At 27.5% G+C, this 19,398-nt stretch overlaps 2 protein-coding genes across 4 annotated transcripts; both read left to right on the forward strand.

Moving 5' to 3' along the window:
* Positions 1 to 548: 548 nt before the first annotated feature.
* LOC145194717 (uncharacterized) lies at positions 549 to 14,490 on the forward strand. 3 transcript variants are annotated; one of them, XM_090078178.1, is made up of 17 exons: positions 549 to 721; positions 858 to 905; positions 1,638 to 1,693; positions 2,109 to 2,175; positions 2,358 to 2,513; positions 2,590 to 2,625; positions 3,654 to 3,692; positions 3,767 to 3,874; positions 4,298 to 4,491; positions 6,839 to 7,037; positions 7,137 to 7,366; positions 8,513 to 8,910; positions 11,590 to 11,729; positions 11,932 to 12,105; positions 12,913 to 13,204; positions 13,756 to 13,968; positions 14,107 to 14,490. In XM_090078178.1, the coding sequence occupies exons 3-17, from the start codon at positions 1,650 to 1,652 to the stop codon at positions 14,361 to 14,363; spliced, it is 2,547 nt and encodes an 848-aa protein (XP_089934304.1). In that variant the 5' UTR covers positions 549 to 721; positions 858 to 905; positions 1,638 to 1,649; the 3' UTR covers positions 14,364 to 14,490. The 3 variants fall into 3 exon arrangements, with proteins under 3 accessions (XP_089934304.1, XP_089934303.1, XP_089934305.1); XM_090078177.1 differs by having other exon boundaries at positions 858 to 892; XM_090078179.1 differs by lacking the exons at positions 549 to 721; positions 858 to 905; positions 1,638 to 1,693; ... (2 more) ...; positions 2,590 to 2,625; positions 3,654 to 3,692 and having other exon boundaries at positions 3,761 to 3,869.
* LOC145186231 (exosome complex component RRP43-like) lies at positions 14,473 to 18,971 on the forward strand. The gene is made up of 11 exons (XM_090078180.1): positions 14,473 to 15,014; positions 15,100 to 15,136; positions 15,285 to 15,348; positions 15,559 to 15,632; positions 15,773 to 15,818; positions 15,926 to 16,031; positions 16,149 to 16,194; positions 16,559 to 16,655; positions 17,138 to 17,258; positions 17,583 to 17,686; positions 18,772 to 18,971. Exons 1-11 carry the CDS (start codon positions 14,998 to 15,000, stop codon positions 18,882 to 18,884), a joined length of 825 nt encoding a protein of 274 aa, XP_089934306.1. The 5' UTR covers positions 14,473 to 14,997; the 3' UTR covers positions 18,885 to 18,971.
* Positions 18,972 to 19,398: the final 427 nt, after the last annotated feature.

Genomic DNA, 19,398 nt, shown 5'->3' on the forward strand with positions numbered 1-19,398 from the left:
TTAGTAGCTTTGCTAAAAGTTTGGAGTTTGTTTTTACATTTTTGGGCTTGGTTCTTTATAATTAGTTTAAATTAAGACTATTAATTTTAATTTTTTTTGATTGTTTTAAACCTATCAATTTTTTTTTTTTTTGCCCTATTTGTTTTAATAGCCAACATTAAAATTTGTACTTTTTTTGAATTAATAAAATTAGGCTTCAATGATTTTTACTTTATTTTTCGTGCATTTTTTCTCATCAGACTAAGACTAGTTTAAAATTACTTGAAATAAGTTCATTTTGGAATCAGTGAATGAAAGCTTTTTATTTTATATGCTCTGATTTTACTTGACCTGAATTTTAGTTGAATTTTTCTCTAAGTTCAATTAAGTTTTTAAAAAAAAGTTAAAATAATTTGACTGATAAATAAGCAGCATGTAAATAAGACAGTGTTTCTTATTTATTTATTTTTCGTTTTAAAGTGAGAATGTATAAAAAATGATTAATAAATTGGTATCAATATATTTGTAGTTATCAGTTTTTGAAATGAAGTTTTGTTTTGGATGCTTATAGATATGTGTTCCTATAAAAATAATTTAAACAGAACTGAAGCTGTGATTGGTTAACAAAATTGTTCCATTGTTTAACATTTACAACAACTTCTTATACAGTTTTAAATAAAGTTGCATGGCAGTGAACATTTTGATTGATCCTAAATAAGCTGAAACCGTGGCCATAATTGAGGCAAGTTAAAAAGCATACTAATGTGAATGGATTGTTAACAATTAAAATATGTACTTTAAAAAATTTAGCTATTTACACTTACTCTTTGAAGTTTCATTTAACATTATGAATATAATTAATTTTAATATTTAAATAGATATGCTGTCTCCAGTTGATGGATTGGATAGTGTGGTGAGTATATGTGGTGAGAATGCTACAGTTTATGTATGTATGTATGTATGTATGTATGTATGTATGTATGTATGTATGTATGTATGTATGTATGTATGTATGTATGTATGTATGTATGTATGTATGTATGTATGTATGCATGCATGCATGCATGTATATGTATGTATTAAAAAAACTTTTAAAAATACCATACCACTTTTTCTGGGACACCCTGTATGTATGTATGCATGTATGTATGCATTTTTATTATTTTTAACATTCTTTTTTTAAATGTCGAAATGGTATTTTCTATTTTTTTAATATGTTTATCTTTGCTTGGCAGTTGTAAATAACTGCAAAATTTTTAAACCTTTTCTTGCTTTTAATATTTAGTGTTTAATATCTCATGTTTGAACTTAAAAGTTGTTTTATCTTAGTTAACATTTTGGATGAATATTTCATCTTTCAAGATTGTGAACTGGTTATACAATTTAAAATTAATTTCAAATGATAAAAAAAAAAGGCGGCAATGGTCAGAAATGTTAATAAAAAAATTTGTTGCAATTCTTGATTGTAAACAAATTGCTTAGAACTTTATCTTTTATATAAGTTTAGTGCTCCACTACATTTTAATTGCCACTCAAATGTACTGTTTCAAAACAGAATGGTATATTTTTTCATAAAATTTCCATTATTTTGAGTTTTTTCAAATGTCATTTTTTTCTTATTTTAACATATCAAAACTTAAATAAATTTTCTTTTTAAGGATCCATTTCAAATGCTGGATAAAGATATTTCTGACTTTGAAAAAGTAGAGCCAAGGTACAGACTTTAAACTCATATACTGATATAGTTAACAGGAATGAATTTAAAATAACATTTTCATAAAGTTGTCTTTTGTTTTGAAATCTTATTGTATTAGATTAAATTTGTTAGAATCAATTAATTTTAGTTATTCATATAGTTAATATTATTATTTAATAGTCATGGCTTCTTTTTTTTTCTTTTTTTAATTTACAAAAAGAATCATATACTTAGAGGCTGTTTGTTTAGTTCCTTTGAGAAAAGAAGTATTAATATATTTCTATACAACAATCAATTATGGCTAAAAAAATCACTATTAATACTGTAGCTAACAATATAATGGGAGCATAATATAACAATTTAGTGAAAAATGGGAATGTTTAAAGTCAGGTTTTATTTTCAATTTAATTTTTTTATATATACATTTTTTCAGGAAATCTTTACTTGAACGATTGCTTGAATGTTACAAAGAAGAAAGCATAAAACAAGATAAAAATAAGGTTAATTGGGTTTATATACATAGCTAGTTATTCTACTGTCTGATTAGGCCTCTCATTATCTCATTTTAGAACACTAAATTATACATAACTATTTTCCTCAAGATTTTTTTTTTAAGAATTTATTTAATAATAAAACTTGGAAGATTTTATTTTAGTTCTCTCTTTTTTTAAATATTATTTAGGAATCATTGAAAGAATCCTATCTCTTAGAGAGAATAGTAAAAGAAGATGGTTTGAGTGTGCTAATTGTGAACTTGTATCCAGGAAATGATGGTTATTCATTGATGTTGAAGAAAAAAGATGGGACAGAAATAGAAACTGTTCATTTACCATATGAGGTTACTCTTTGAAAAATGTCATAACTCATGTTAGTTTTTTTTTCTTAAAATAACTTAAGCATTTTTTTTACTTCAGGAATTTGAGTTTTTAACATATTTGGATTTACAAGAGGTACGATAATATGAAATAAAGTTTTTTGATGATCTCTAATACAATCAAAAGATTTGTTTTCTGTTTATACATTTAAGTGTGTGTTTTGTTTATACAATTAAGTGTGTGTTTTGTTTATATAATTAAGTGTGTGGTTTGTTTATACAATTAAGTGTGTGTTTTGTTTATATAATTAAGTGTGTGTTTTGTTTATATAATTAAGTGTGTGGTTTGTTTATACAATTAAGTGTGTGTTTTGTTTATACAATTAAGTGTGTGGTTTGTTTATACAATTAAGTGTGTGTTTTGTTTATATAATTAAGTGTGTGGTTTGTTTATACAATTAAGTGTGTGTTTTGTTTATATAATTAAGTGTGTGTTTTGTTTATATAATTAAGTGTGTGTTTTGTTTACATAATTAAGTGTGTGTTTTTAACTCTAAACATTTTGAGATGACACAGACCTCCCCCTTATTAGTACAAAACTCTCAACAAAAACATTTTTATTATTTATGAGATATAATTTTGTTTTTTTATTGCAACCTGTTAATTTTTAAGTATCTGTGTCACAAACCATTAGAATGGTTTTTTCATGTAAGAAAGAAAATGTCCATTAAAGACTCATACTTATTTTAATTCTAATTTTAACTTTAATTACAAATTTATTACCTAAAAGAAAAAATTTACTAAAGTTTTTTTTTTAAATGAAAAAATCTGTTCTGTGATATTTTGTTACTAAGAGTATGATAAACTAAAATGTGCATTCTTATAAATCTTTAATTTCTTATCTACTTAGAGTCAAAAACACATTACATTTTTTAGTTAAAATTGTCGTCCTATAAACAACGATTTTGACTAAAAAATGTTTTTTTTTTTTTAATAAGAGTTAGAAATCTGAATAAGTAAAATAAAAACATTAGTATGATAATCTTAATGACTCTCAGGAAATATTAGATTAGTTTAAAATAAAAATAAAGACCTTTAGGTGCTTACATCATCATTTTACGGTGTTTTCCCTTCACATGAATTGCAAATTTGTCTTCTCTTTAGCTCCCTCCCCTCTTGGTTGATGTTCTTGACAGTGCTCAAGTAAGCTTTTTCTTGGCGATAGAAATTATTTTTATAACAGCTCAACTTATCAAGATAGCATTATCTTGTTCTAGGTTGGGATATATCATGATGGTTGTGTAATAGTGGAATTGCGAGATTTCCGTAGAAGTGTGCTAAAAATTTGCGATAAATCATATATATTACTGAAGCCTACCAGTCAGGTTTTTTTTTTTTATAAATGATATTTGTTTAGTAGAAATTTGTACAGCTGCACAAGAATCACCTTGAATAATGTTTTAAGTCAGAAAAATAATTGTTGTAATATCACACAAGTGTGCACACCCAGCTTATACCTTTTTATTATTTAGAAGATTCAATTTTTAAACTTTTCAAGTTATGTTAAAAATAACTTGGGTGATCTTATAAGATTTTTTTTTGAGGATAAAAATTTTTAAATTTTAATTGCATTAATGTTGAAAATCATAGCACCTAGAAAGTAAAAAAAGTTGAAAATATTTATGATATTGAACCTAAGATAAGTAAATTACACAATCCCAGTGCCAGTTTTCATCAAATGCACCCTGAAATCATTTTGCTTACAACTTGAGTTTTTCTTGTTTTTTTTTTAATACTTATTTGTTTAGACAATTATAAGAGATGTTAATTCAATCATGTCTGACTCCTTAAAATGGAATCTAGAAGATAAACAATATCTAGAGTCACAATTGGTGTTAGCATTGCAGCCTCAGATTTCTTTGGATCCATCACCTAATGTTCTGACAACTGCAAACAAAATACAGTATCACTCCAACAAGTGGAACAATAAAGGACTAAAAAGGTGTTAAAGAAAAAGCTTTTTGATTCTTTTTGTGGGATAGATCTTGAGTTTCCTAAGAGACCTCTGAAGACTAATTCAGATATTTATGTTTTTGTCAATCTTATAACCTTTACCAGAATTTTTAAATAAAGGCATGATTTCCAAGCTGTAATTTACAGGCATGTAAATACAGCCTTTGAAAAATTATTGCTATAAAATTTGCAGAATTCTGTAAACACAGGCCAGTTTATACAGAATTTTTACATGTCTGTAGAACCTGGCTATTAAAAAAAGTAAAATAAAATTGAAAATCTCCCTATAATTACAAAAAGTGAAGATTTTCTGTACTTAAAGATTAACTATTAAGATTATAAATTCATTTTTTAAGAATTGAACAAATGTACATTATTTTGTTTAATTGAATATTCATGTTTTTTGTTCAGATTTTTTTTTTGTAATTTTGTTGGTTTTTGTCCTTTTCACTCAATGTTTTTCTTAACAATTTTATTAATCTAAAATGATCTGTATGAGCTTCTTACCCATAAGTTTAACTTATTATACTTCAGTTTTAATGATATCATTTATTTGATAATTCAAAAATCTATTATAGTATATGCATGCCATATATATTTTACGCATATGTATATTATATTATATTAGTCCACAACAGATAGCAGCACCTTGTAACATCACCTGAAGCATTTTGCTGTGTTTCCTTATTTTAAAAAACATTTTGTCACTAAATTTGCCTTGAGCTGTGTTTTTTAATGGTTTTTCTGGGCAAAAGTTCTTGAATTCTTCTGTCTGTCATTTGAAATAAATTTATATTAGTTATATATTTAGACATACAAAATCATAAGATCCACAAATAATTGCAATACCTTACATTACCCTACATCGTTTTGTTTCAACCCTTCAAGACATCACACAGAATTGTTATTAGATTAAATCCATTAAACTAATCTCTATAACAAATTTTAGATAACAAATTTATGTATGAATGTAATCTTGTTGCACCAAATATTTTGCTGCTTTAAACACATAAAGAGTTCTATTTTAACAACCTTCAGAAAATTTCATCTTAAAAATCTTACATAGTATATGGTACTTTGTTTGTTATTACTAGTAAAAATCCAAAAAACCAAATGCTGATGGTTAGACAAAATGTCTTAATAGTTTTTAGATCTTTATTTTCTAGCTGTAGATAAATCATTCAAATATATTTAGAATTTAGTATGATATGTGTAATTTCCAGAATATATTATAGTTTATAATGAATAAATGTACATTAAAGTTTTAAATATAGTTTATAATGAAAATAGAAAAAAGGTTTGTGTTTGTTATGGCAGAAAAATTGGCTTTGCAAAGGTTTCTCCATCTCAATTTTAAATGGTAACCTTTTTTTTTTATTTCGATTAATTAGTTCTTGATAAAACCTAAAATGGAAGAGGTTTGAATGGAAATGTAACCAAGGAAAAAATTCAAATAACCTAATAAGGATATGTGCTGGCAGGAATTCCTTTTGGTCAATCCCAAGTTCAAATTATTATCACTTTTAAAAATTTGAGAGGATAATTGCTCACATAATTCAACTAGAGTGATCTGATTCTTCTCTGATAGGCTGGCATTGTTCAGGAGCTGTTGTTAGTTTCTGAACAATACCAGCTTATCAGAAGGTAGGGCTGTTTAAAGCAGTAGGATGTGCCTAATAAATAGTCTTTTATTTGACAAAAAAGATGTATGAACCAGAAGTGTCTTATAGATCTTTATAATCTGAAGGGGTTGCTAACCATGTAATTCAGAGAAAATGCTATTTTTAGCAGTTTTAAATGTTCTAAAACTTAATGCTCTAAAACTAGTTTGAGATTTTCTTAGATTTAAAGAAATACTGTCTCAAACCTAGCCATTTATAAATTTCTTTATAGTTGATGGCACCATAATCTTTTTTTTTTTTAGTTTAAGATAAATGTCATTCTTTTTTCCTATTAACCAATGCAGCAAGCTTTACACTTTTTTAAAGTTTTTTTTTTTTTTTTTTTTTTAAATTTATTTATTACAAGTAAATCAATTAAAATGAGGGTGTTGTTCAACTGATTTTAAGTCAAATGAGCTTGCAAAGTAAAGAAGTTTGATTGTTTGACAATGACAAATGAAAACAACATCATAACATATTATAAATTAGTTAGTTGTTAACATTATACTATGTTCTGATAAAAAAAAATTATCTCTTCCAAACTCACAACAATTAAATTTAATTAAATCAAATTAAAATGTATCAGTTTTTACTCTGAATGTAGAGCATACTAGATGTTGTTGGCATGGTTACCAGTATCAGTATTGGTAAATTAATGTTTATTTTATAAATTAGGTCAATGAGAAGTTATTCTCAGCCTTATCTTAATCGAGCACTACTATGTTCAAATACTCAATCCCCAGCTTGTTTGCGGTTACATGATTTTATCAATTCTCACCGTGATAAACGTTCGATTAAAGCCAACCGTGCAACACAGCATATTGATATGTGGAAGCAGCGACCTGTAACATTAACAGTACCATCAAAGTTTGATGTAAGAGTTTACAATTGAGTTTTTTGAAGAAGCCAAAATTCTCCTTTAAAGAACACAGGTTTTAGCTATATACTGTGTTCTTATATTTTACTTTTTAAGGTAAACAGTTATGCAAAGGTTCATGAGCAACCTAAATACACCACGGATTATACCCCTGAGAAAATTCAAGAAATTATTCTTGAAGGAGAAAAAACAAACAATCGATCTTATTTTTGCAGAGTAACAATACAACGGCGAGGATCAACTGGTGAATATATTGGAGATTTATATTTGGAGGAAGATTATTTGAGCACTAAGGACGAAACTCATAAAGACGGCAGGTCTTGTAGGTACAGCAGTTAATATAATTATAAGTACTTTGTTCTATTTAAATGTTAACCACCAACATTTTTAAGGTGTGTCATACTGAGACATTTTTAAACGATATTAATCTTGCATGTATAAAGTAAGTTCATTCATTTTGAAACTGAAAACTGAAAGAAAAATTAAAATGCATTAGGTTTTAGCTACTGGGAAATATGTTTAAAGAGTTGTTTATTAAATTGCTAAATAAACAAATATTTTGTCTATGTATCAGAAATTATAAAAATTAATATTTATATATGGCAATGATTTCCAGAACAAGAAGGAAAAACAGATCAAAGCTTTTGAAATGTTAAAGTTCCTTTTGAAATATTAGAGTTACCTAGATTAAGAGATCAGCTCAGAAGTTTTCTATTTCTACAAGAAACAGAAACCATCTGAGCAGATGGGTACATGTTTTATGCAGAACCAGTTTTATAGCCTCTGACGGAAGAGGGATACACTGATTAAAGGTCCCAAAAAAAGTTTTACATGCATGAGAAGAGTAATGACTTTTCATATCAATCTTGTAAGATTTTTCAAACAAAATGAATTTGGTTGATTGTCATGCAGTTTATGTTAAGAGGAGAAACTTTTTATCTAGAAATCCATTTATTTTGAAATTCAGGTAGCTAAAGTTTCAGCTTAAGAAATTGCTAAATATATTCACTCTAACTTTAGAACTTTTTTTATTTGTTGATAAAAATAATAATGAAAGAAAGTTTTTTCAAAAAAGTTAAAAGCTAAAACCTCCTTTCCCTCTTCCCCTTCCCCCTCCCCCCATTTTTTTTGTCAGGTCTGCAGCTGTAAATTAAATAAGTTTGCTATTTTTTAAATTCCTATAGCTAAAACCTTTCAGATATTGTCATTAAAGTTTGTTTTAGTAAACTTTTACAGAGTATCATGTTTTTAGAATACTTTTATTCAGGGAGAATAAAAAAGTATGACACCTTAACCAACATATAAATGTTAAAAATAAAAAAATGCAACTTTTTTCAAAATAAGCAAAAAAAAAATTTTTTTAATTATTAAAGTCAAGTAAAAAGTAAAAAAAAAAGTTTGGTTAATGGCATTTTTGTATTAATCAATAATGGGAGGGTAAATTATTTCTATAGCAATGTGACATTATTTAGGTTTTCCCTTGGTAATCGTCAAACTGCACAAAGGTACTTACAGCAGTTTCAAGAACTCTACACTGAAGAAGGTCGCAAGTCAGTCAAAATATCTACTTTTGTCGCAAATCAAGGAAATCAACAACAAAAAATAATTTTAGGGCCGCAACCAACCTCTGTTGCTACAACTCCAAATATTGCTTTGCCAAAATCCTCAGAATCTACATTGACATTAAATTTAAGTAGAACTTTCTCACAAACACAAAATGCAGTTTTCTCACAAGGAAACACTTACATTCTTGCAAGTTCTGTACCTGGTCTTCAGCAGCAGCTGAATCTTCCATCAAATGTTGTTATGTCACTCTCAAGTTCACTTGCACAATCTCTTGTTTCTGGGAATACCACTTTTTCTATTGGTGGTTTGTATTTATTACTAATACTTTTTCAAAATCATATATCTTATATATGTATATATTATATCAATCCGATTCTTTAAAACCTATGTTATCCCCACTGTGAAGCACCCATTGATGCATAAAATGTGTTCACTTGAATATTTGTGAAAATGAGTCCACAAAGTGATCACAATATATGGCCCCTCTGCAACAGATCAGGTGCTTGTAGTTGATACCAGGTTATCCTTACCAATAAGATAGAAGCAAATTTCAACCCTATGTACTCTCTATTTTTAGGGCATTTTATCTATTAAATTGGGTCAAGTTATATAATAATTATAGTTGTAAATGATATAATTAATACAAAAGTAATGTAATTAACATAAAAAATAAAGTTATATGTATATCTATTACATTTGGTCAAGTTTTTCAATTGAAGTTTAGGAGATTTAATAAAAGAGCTTTTACAGAAGGGACATGGTTACAGGCCATTATTCCCATATTGGAACAGGACTATAAAAAAAAAATGTAATTATTACAATAACATTTAAACTTTAGTTAGAATGTGTAATGAAACAAAATTATAAGTTGGTGCATGATTTAGTTAATACACAATTTGCTACTTTCAGTACATAATAATTCATTCATCATAATAATTCATTCATTTTCTGTTGGCACAAGTTTTTATTATGTTTATATTATATTTAGCTTAAAGTGTATTGTATGGTAAGATTAGTTACTAGTTGTTAAACATGATTATATTTAGCTTAAAGTGCATTGTATGGTAAAATTAGTTACTAGTTGTTAAACATGATTATATTTAGCTTAAAGTGCATTGTATGGTAAAATTAATTACTAGTTGTTAAACATTATATTTTTTCATAAGATTCTATTTTCATTAAATTTAAATATTTACTGGCTTAAAAAAATATCAAAAATATCTTAAACTGGTTTAACATACAATAGTAACAACTTAGTAAAACTTAACTGTTGCATAAATAGATAAAAGATAGTAAAATTTATTAAGATTGAGGGAAAAAGGTGAAGAAAACATAGGGTGGTAAAGAATGATGCTATGCAAAAAGATATAAAAAATTAGAATTTAAAAAGAACAAATGCATAGATAGATGTATCCCAGCAAACTCAAGGCTAATCAAACAGTTAACTTGTCTACTAATGGAGATCCAGAAATTAGTTTATTATATTCATTTACAGTCATTGGTAAAAGTGGTAAAAAAAGAAGATAAAGTCTGCCATTTGATTCTCAGAAAAAAAAACAGTTTATGACTAAGATGATGATTGTCCTTCCTGCTAAAAAGCAGAAACTTATCTTTGATGGTTGTAGAATGAAACTAGTCTCAGGTCAAAAAAATGAAAGAGTGATGCGATTCCAGAAGAAATACAGAAAGAAAAGATGACCAATATCCTCTTCAAATTCTGATCAAGATGCCTGCTTTTCCATTAATCACAAGAACATTCCTCTCCTGCTGTAAAGTGCTAAAGGCAATCTACCATAAAAGGCATTGTAAATCAGACTGTATAACCAGTGAGTGACATTTGTACTGAAGTGCAGCACAGCACAGCACAGCATTTGGTAAAGTACACTGAGGGGTCAGGATGTTTTTTGAAATATTTAAGATTTCTTCGATTCAGTAAATAACCTGGCAGGAAAGGTAAACATCTTGTAGATCCATAATGAGGAAATCAAAATTGCTTGAGAAAAACTTAAAGAAAGTTGGTTATTATGGCAAAAGCATTTATACCAGGTACCCTTGAAATATATTTTGTGGTGGTCTCTAATATAAATATTCTCTGCACTTCATTAAACTCATATTTGGTCAAAGAAATTACTCATAGTCAATCAATGATCATACAATGCTCAGCAATAAGGAAATAGGTATACTGTATAGTTCCATAATCTTTTATAGAAGAGCTGTTCATCAAATAGTTTGTAAAAAGTGTTTTATATACAACAATATTATAGAACTAACTAATTGATTATTAAGTTTTTTTTGTTTTACTCTCTCAACAAAAGAGGTTTTGGCTCAGAAGTTAATTGGTTGAAATTTTCGCTCATCAAACCTTCTTTTCCTTCCTTTCTTTCCCCTCTACAATATTGGTCACTTAGGAATTATTGACATCAAGACTTGAGAAATTATTAGAAATAGGTTTATTAGAATCTGCTTATAAACGGAAAATTTATGATTGAATTTTTCTGAAATTATTTTGACATTTGTGCTCATCCCTTCTGCAACAACTAACTATGAGAGATTTGTGCAATTTTAACTGAAACTTACTTTATCATTTTTCAATTGACTTTGCTATATCATAAATGGAAAAAGACATTCAATAAAATATTTTGTATAATCAGTTATTATCGTTTATATATTTGCATGCTTGTTTAATGTTTTTTTATGAAAAAAGCGTTTTTTTAATTTTATAGTTGCAATAACTGTTGTTATAGATGCAGGAGTCAGTTTAATATTATGAGGTTCCAAAAATGATTGTCCTTTGAGTTTGTTTCTGTTGTGTGTTTTAATATCTTTAAAAGTTAAACTTTCTGGGGTTTACAAAGCTTTTTTTTTAAAAGTTTTTATGAAATGATTTATACCTTTTTATACAGCACATCTATATAGCTGAATAGCACATCTATATAGCTGAACAGCAGATCCTACTACTTTTAACTTAATTTTTATTGTCCAGGAAACCCATACTTTGTTAATGCCTCAGGAAATTTACAGCAAGCTACTAATTCTAAACCAATTCAATCTCCTGCGAAAGTATGTGGAAATCAAATATCTGGAAATGATGGGAGTTCCTTACTGACTACAACCTATATCCAGGTTAATAACTTATTCTACACAATGAATTTGTTATAAAATCTCTTTTTATTTAGATATCTTTCAAAAAGTAAAAAAATATTCAAACTAACAAAAAAAGATTTTTACTAATATAGATTTCATTAAAAGATGGGAAACAAAAATCATTTTAAAATTTCTAAAAGAATTATCATACTGATAAAAAGTTTTTAAACTTTTGTTGTAGCCAATAGTATCTGGAGCAACAATGAGCTCATCTCATGCTCAGCTCACAGCAGTACCCATCGCTGTGCAGGGAAATAGTGTAAATATTGTACAAGGTAACATGGGTGCACAGTTCATAACAAAAGCAGCACAATCTATTCGACCAGCTGGAGCTACAGGGCAGATAATGTTGCAGGTTTTTTTTGTTATTGTGTATTTAATGTGCTCATAAGTAATTTTGTAGTTGTAGATCTTTTCAAATGAAAATCTTTTGTGTTAAAAAAAAAAAACATTACTAGGTGGTTGCATACCGTACTGCCATGGAATAGTATATGGAAAAAAAAATCATCTTGAGTTTAAATCATTTAAAAAATAAGATAATAGGAATCAAGTAAAATGTTTTTGTCAATAAATTGTGGCATAGTGTTATAATGTGAACAATTTTGCATATTGTTACACCATGGATACCAATCAAGTTCATCATGGATAGCAATTTTTTAACCATTGTTAGTGATGATATAGTTAGTCTAATCTTGTTGACATATTGTTTTCTTTTTTCTCTTTTTTTTTTTTTTTTTTTTTTTGTATTACTTCCTGATAAGACAATATTCCAGAGGGCTGCATAATATTTTTTTTTCCGTGGAAATTTTAATGTCAAATGAAGTGTAGCTCTGTGAGTGTAGCTCTGTGAGGAAGTTGTTTACCATTATCAACAATCACCATTTTACATTTGGCTTTTATTTTGGCTTTATATTTGGAATTATTTTTAAATTATATTAAAGAATTATTTAAAAGTGAAACAAAATTACTTTCTAATATACAGAAAAAAAAGTATTGCACATTTAAATAGATTCGTTTTTCAATGATGCCAATATTGTTATCAATTTAAAAAAGACATAATTTTCTTCATTTTTAGTCATCATTTTTAATCTTATGCTCATAGTTGCTTCCTAGTGTAATGTTGTATTTTAAACAAATGATATTTATCTAGTTAATTATTTAGGTTCCTGGAAATCTGGTTCCTTTTTCACAAATGACAAGAGTTGGTCAACAAAAGTTGCAAGGCTCTAACATGGCTTCTGTTATGATGCATGGTAAACAAGTAATGGTTCAGGGATCACCAGGAATGCTTCAAGGTCAAGCCACATTCATTCCAAACCAAACTGCATTGATTCCTGGCTTGCAAGGAGCTCAGGCAGCCATAATACAAGGTAATTCCATTTTTGTCCAACCAAATCAATCACTCATTGGCGGACAACATCAAGGACAAACTGTCATGATACAAGGGCAATCAAGTAAATATATACTTTTTTAGGAATCTCTGATTTTGTTAAGTTTTATATTTCTTACTGTAAATATTTTTTTTAATATGTTAAAGACTTTGAAAACTTAAGAGAAAGTTTCTGTTATGGTATAACCAATGATATATTAAGAATAACTAGATGTCTAACTGCCGTAAATCGGCATAAGAAAAAGTGAAGCAAAAATCGGTCATTATGGGGGGCAAAATCTTTACGCTATTTATCAAAACAAAACAAATACGAAGCTTATGATTTGTTAAATTTGCCCTCCATAATGGCCGATTTTTGCTTCAAAAAATACGCGGAAGTTAGACATCTAGTTATTTTTAATATATCATTGGGTATAACATAATTTTTGACAAAATTACATCAAAGAGTATATATTTGAAATAGTTTATATATATGTATATATATATCATATATATCATATATATGATATCAATCTTAGAGTAAAATGATAAATTGCTATAAATTTCTGTAAATTTTAAATGGTAAAGTATAAGTTTAGTTAGTTAAGTACAAATGGTATTTATTTATGTTAATAGGTCAACATGGTTCTAATACTGGAACCTTATTACAAGGTCAGGCCCTACAAGGACAAGCAGTTTTTATCCAAGGTCAGCCCAATACCAGTGGGTTGCAAGGACAAACTATATTGCTTCAAAATCAAGGCACACACCAAGGCCAAGTGCAACTAATTACGACATCATCTTCTGGTCAGCAACAGTTACAACTTGTGTCTCAAATACAAAAGCAAGGTTGTTTAATGCTTTTTTAGTTTGTTTTAGTGTTTTAAATAAAAAATTGACAAAATGATATATACTTTAATACTAAGTATTTTTCTTACCATGAAAAAAAGTAGTTCATGAAAATTTTGAATTAAATTTTTCAATTAGGTAATGTAGCTTCTTCAAGTACTAGAGGAACAACTCCAACATGTCGTCCAGCACTCACATCTCAGGTCAACCTTATACAGGTTCAGCAGCAAGGCATTCAACAGCATCAGTATCAACCTATTGTTAATTTTACAGCTCAAGCACAAAATCAACAACCTCGTCCTGTACTTCAAAAAAGGCGTGCATCAGCACAACAAACTACAGTCCCTGGAAATGGAAAAAAAAAGCCAACGCTAAACAAACCATCCTCAAACTAAATTTGTATTATTAATGACTGTAAATTTTTTAAACATGTATATTTTTTAAAGGGTGTAAGTGTTGTTATAAAACACTATACATTTTAAATACTAGGTATATACATACAACAACAAAAAAAAGAGAAAATGAGAGCCAACCACAGATCTCTGACACAGTGACAAGATTAACCATCGATACAAAAACTGGGAGTTACTTTTAGTAGTTCTAAATGAGAAAATTTTCAACTGTTTAAAAAGTTTGCAGAAACTCTGTGTAGCAAAATGTTTTTAGCTGTGATAAAAGTTGCAGAAACATTGTACCATAGTTTTAGGTTATATAGATAAAATATATTTTGTCTATTGTTTATAGTTTTATTATAAAATATTAAAATTTAAACACAAGTGTTGTAAATTTTATTTAAAGTAAGAGTTTTGCTGTTTGCAACATTGTTGTTTACCCTTTTTTAAATATTGTTTATTTCATATTTATTTGTATGGAATATTTAATGTCATTTAAAATTTAGTTTTTTCATTTATTACAATAAAAATTATGAAATTTTATTGTTTGCTTACAAAACTTTTACATGTTTTTTTTTTTTATTATTTTTTGCTTAATTTTATTAGTTTTTGTTTAGTGCTATAAATAAACCTTAAAATGGCACAAGATTTTAAGTGAGGTTTTTCTTATTAATTTTTTATATTTCTGCTATAAATATTTTTCTTTTTAAATACCTCAAGATTTTTACAATTTTTTCAGAACTGCACGGCCATTAGAGTACTACAAAGAATTCCTTGTAAATTATTTTAAATTTCATTTCAGTGGTTTTTGTTGCTTCATTTAAGTTTGTTTTCTGTTCTAAAAAATTTTCTTTCTTTCTGTTTATAACATTTTCTATTCTTTAATCTTGTTTTTATATATTTAGTTTATTAAATTCTCTTTAGAAAGAAAATGTTCGACCTGATGGGCGTGCATTAGATGAATACAGAAAAACCATTGTTAATATTAGTAGGTTTGCTTACTCTCTATAGATGTAAAGCTTTTATTGATTTCTTTTTCATGAAAGAATTTCAGAACAAGTATTTTTTATCTGGGGTTATAAAAATTGTTATAAACTGCTCCATTGCTAAATCGTTTCCAGTGTACCACACTGTCCACAGTTGGTATATTTCTTGGCAATGTAATAATTTTTGAAATACAACTTATTTTTTATAAAAGACTCTATCAAAACAGCCAATGGTTCAAGTCTGGTAAGAATAGGAAATACAGTTGTGGTATGTGGCATAAAAGCTGTAAGTATTTTCTTTTCTTCCATTTGATTTTTTTCTCTTTGTTTGGGAGGTGGGTGGGTAAACTTTGTTAAAAAAAGTGATTATTTCAAAAACTTAATGATTTTTAAAGTAGTTGTTCAAAAAATGTATATTTCTTATAGGAGTTAGCAGAACCATCTCTGGAAAAGAAGGATGAAGGATATTTTGGTATAAATTTCTCTTGCTTTATTTTAAAAAATTGTTTTTTGAAATTTCTCTTGCTTTATTTTAATTAATGTTTAGATAATTATAAATGTTTTTTTTTTTTTTTTCAGTTCCAAATGTTGACTTACCAGCTCTCTGTTCCCATGAGTTTCGACCAGGTCCACCTAGTGATCAGGCACAAGTTATGACCCAACTTGTTGCAGAAACTGTTGAAAAGTAGTTCTAATTAATTTATCTAATTCCAAATCTAATATGCCATGTTTTTTTCACTACGAAAATGTTTTGTTTATTTTTTTTAATTCTTTTTACATTTTTGAAGGTTTTAATTTTTAGTTGCAACCTTGTTAACCTAAAGAAACTTTGTATCAAAGAAAAAAAGGTTGTTTTTTTTTATTTTATTTATTTATTTTTTTGAAATCTATGAAAATATTAATTTGATAAGATTTTGTACTGTTTTACAAACAAATGTAAAATTTATTTCACATTTTGATAAGTTGCATGTCAATTATTTAAAAAAAAACTAATTAATAAACTGTCTTTGATTTTCTGAAAAGAGAGAGAGAGAGAGAGAGAGAGAGAGAGAGAGAGAGAGAGAGAGAGAGAGAGAGAGAGAGAGAGAGAGAGAGAGAGAGAGAGAGAGAGAGAGAGAGAGAGAGAGAGAGAGAGAGAGAGAGAGAGAGAGAGAAGGAGTATTTTTTGTTATACATGTTTGATGATATTTAACAATTCATTTGGTTTTTCAGCTTTGTTGGGTTATCTACGCTGATATGATATGCATCAGTCATGATGGCAATTTAATTGATGCCATTTTTGCATCATTGTATATTGCCCTTCTTAACAGTAAGTAACCATAAAGTATTGTCATTTCTTAGATAAAAAGAAGCTTATAAGCACCTAAAAAGTAAAATACAAAAAGATTTTAAACATATATGATAAAGCCATTTTTTTTATTTAATTATATTTAACTATGAGCTCTATGCACCAAAACTCCTCCCTTTTTTGATAAAAAAAGCCATATTTAAAAAATAAAATAATAGCGTTTTAATTACTTAGTTGGATTAAAATATGGAACTAACGAGTGATAATTATTTTTCTCTACCTTTAAAATCAAGTCGGTACTTCGATTCGTGGCTGGTAAGTATTTGTAAATTTTGAATGCTTATAGTGATGCAAAACGTATTTTTAATATTTTTCATCTTTATTTCCTCTGTATTTCAAATACAGATTGCGTTTGAAATGAATGAATAAAAATTAATTCATTTCAAACACAATCTGTTTATATAAAATCCTACTTCTATAGAATATTTTAATTTTTTTCTTAGCAAAATTGCCAGTCGTGAAAATCAACGAAGAGTCAGGTTTTGCAGAAGCATCAAACACTGAAAAATTCACTTTAGGTCTTTCTTCGAGACTGAGCTCTACAACAGTTGAAGTAATTAACAAGTGAGATTTTCATTAATGCATAGCGTATTTAAATTTCTGAGTAAAGTTTGCTTTTTTTAAACGCTTGGATCAAATGTATCTAAGTTAGCGACTACTCTGGGCTGCTATCTCTGCATGTTGTTAGAATTAACGCATAATGAAGTTTAACATTGAACAAATACACGAAATATTTAACCTGGCATGTAAAGTTTATTTTAAAAGTTTATAAAAAGAAAAAGTATTCTTAGACCGAAAATAACTTAATTTGAGATTTCATTATTTGTTTCAAAATAATGATTTCAAAAAGACTTAACTTTTGCTAACAGTTGTATTTTAACATTTTAGTGAGTTGTTGGTGGATCCAACTTACGAGGAAGAACAATTATCCACTTCTTCAATGACTGTGATAATTGGTGATGGACAAAATATCTTATCTATGTATAAACCAGGTGTTATGTAAATTTTATTTATTTTTTTTTAAATTCACCGACACGCAAGCAATTCTTATTAAGAATTAACATTCGATACAACATTCTTAACATTCGATATTAACATTCGATATTAACATTCGATATTAACATTCGATATTAACATTCGATATTAAGATATTATTATCCATTCTTATCATTCTTATTAAGAATTCTTATTAAGAATGTGTGGCATTTTGTTGCTGTGCTTTTTTTGGGTTTTTTTTTTTTTTTTTTACCCAATTTTTTTTTTTCATTTTCTTCTTTACCTAATTCTCTTGTTAATTTTCTTTTAACATCTGTTTATTTTCTTTTTTAAAAAAAAATGGTACGGTTCCAAGGTTTGCCAAATAAAATCCACTTTAAAAAAGAATTTTAATCACTTGATGACGTTTTGTCGATTTATCGGATTTTACTGTGAAAAAAATACTACTGCAAAATTACAGCTGTAAATTAATTGCGAACAGATTAAAAAAACGATCCTGTTTTCTCTCTTGCTTGACACATGAGATCGTCCTGTACTTTTTTTTTTTATTGTAAAAATGCCAAGCTTTTATTATTTAATTTATCATTAAAGAACATTATAAACTGTCGTCGAGATTGCTCTTAAAATAATTTAAATAAAATGGAGTCTGGTATTTGTTTAAGTGTGACAAGAAAACTCATCAATACTTCATGGTCACTTCATCCTGAATCCTGTAGTTTCTGTTAAGTTTTGAGAAAATATCATTTAATCGACAAATACTGCTAATTTCATTTTTTAAAAAAACTTTCTTCGTATGAATATATTCTCATGTTACAAAGTAAAAAAAGCGATGAAAAATCATTGGTGGTGACGTTTTTTCCAGTTTCCAATACCACTCATGTCCGTTTAGATTAATTTCATCGTGTTGTGTTAGAATATCACATCCTTCGTGTAAGTTTTGCCTGAAGTCTTCATTTAGTACATCCACTCCTCTTACGTGAACTTTTGTATGTTTGTATTTAGAATAATATCCCTAATATTAGGATTATTTTTCTTCAGAAATTTATATTTTTCTCAATATAAATTTCTTTCTTTACTATAGGTGGTTGCAGTGTAAACGAAGACTCGGTTCGCAGTTGTATAAAACACGCCCTGCGTCGTGCTGATGAGCTAGACGTTTTAATTCGTGAAGCCAGTGAATGCATTGATAGGTAGTTTATATTTCAAACCTAAACAATAAAAAAAACGGACGTACAAAAGATTCTTTTTTAGTATTTAAATATAGTTCTGAATACAAAACTATTTAATTTGTTATTTTTGTTTATCATATAATAAATATATTTAGGTTTCCATTAGTTAGCCTAATGCAGTTTCTCTGGCATTTTCTTATGATTTGGTGTTTCACGTGATTTTCAAATTAGTTCCTTATGTCATCTTTAAGAAAGTTTTCTAAGAATATCTTTCTCGTAAACTGTTTGAACTGATCTTTTAGACAAATGATATTATTTAGGTACGTCCCTATAAATTTTAAACTATATATTTGATTATTATAAATCATTGGAAAGAGCTTTAAATTAGTATTACAATGGTGAAAATCTCATAAAAAACGAATCTACAAAAAACTATGAAAATTTAAGTAACAAAATTTAATTATAAGGAGTGCTTAAGAAAACTGCGACCAATTTTAAAATTTCATGTTCGGCTAACGGTAATTTTGTATGGAACTTTT

This window comes from Hydra viridissima, unplaced genomic scaffold, assembly GCF_058129835.1.
Source record: "Hydra viridissima isolate aposymbiotic clone 2 unplaced genomic scaffold, HvirCarnegie_v1 scaffold_2, whole genome shotgun sequence".
Taxonomy (NCBI): domain Eukaryota; kingdom Metazoa; phylum Cnidaria; class Hydrozoa; order Anthoathecata; family Hydridae; genus Hydra; species Hydra viridissima.

Excerpts from the sequence above, each read along its gene's own strand:
- LOC145194717 (XM_090078177.1), top strand. The coding sequence starts at position 860 with ATGCTGTCTCCAGTTGATGGATTGGATAGTGTG. Across the intron at positions 12,106-12,912 it reads CAGGGCAGATAATGTTGCAG|GTTCCTGGAAATCTGGTTCC; the intron begins GTTTTTTTTGTT and ends TTAATTATTTAG. Across the intron at positions 13,205-13,755 it reads CATGATACAAGGGCAATCAA|GTCAACATGGTTCTAATACT; the intron begins GTAAATATATAC and ends TTATGTTAATAG.
- LOC145186231 (XM_090078180.1), top strand. Across the intron at positions 15,137-15,284 it reads AGTACTACAAAGAATTCCTT|AAAGAAAATGTTCGACCTGA; the intron begins GTAAATTATTTT and ends AATTCTCTTTAG. Across the intron at positions 16,032-16,148 it reads GTTGCAGAAACTGTTGAAAA|TTGCAACCTTGTTAACCTAA; the intron begins GTAGTTCTAATT and ends TTTAATTTTTAG.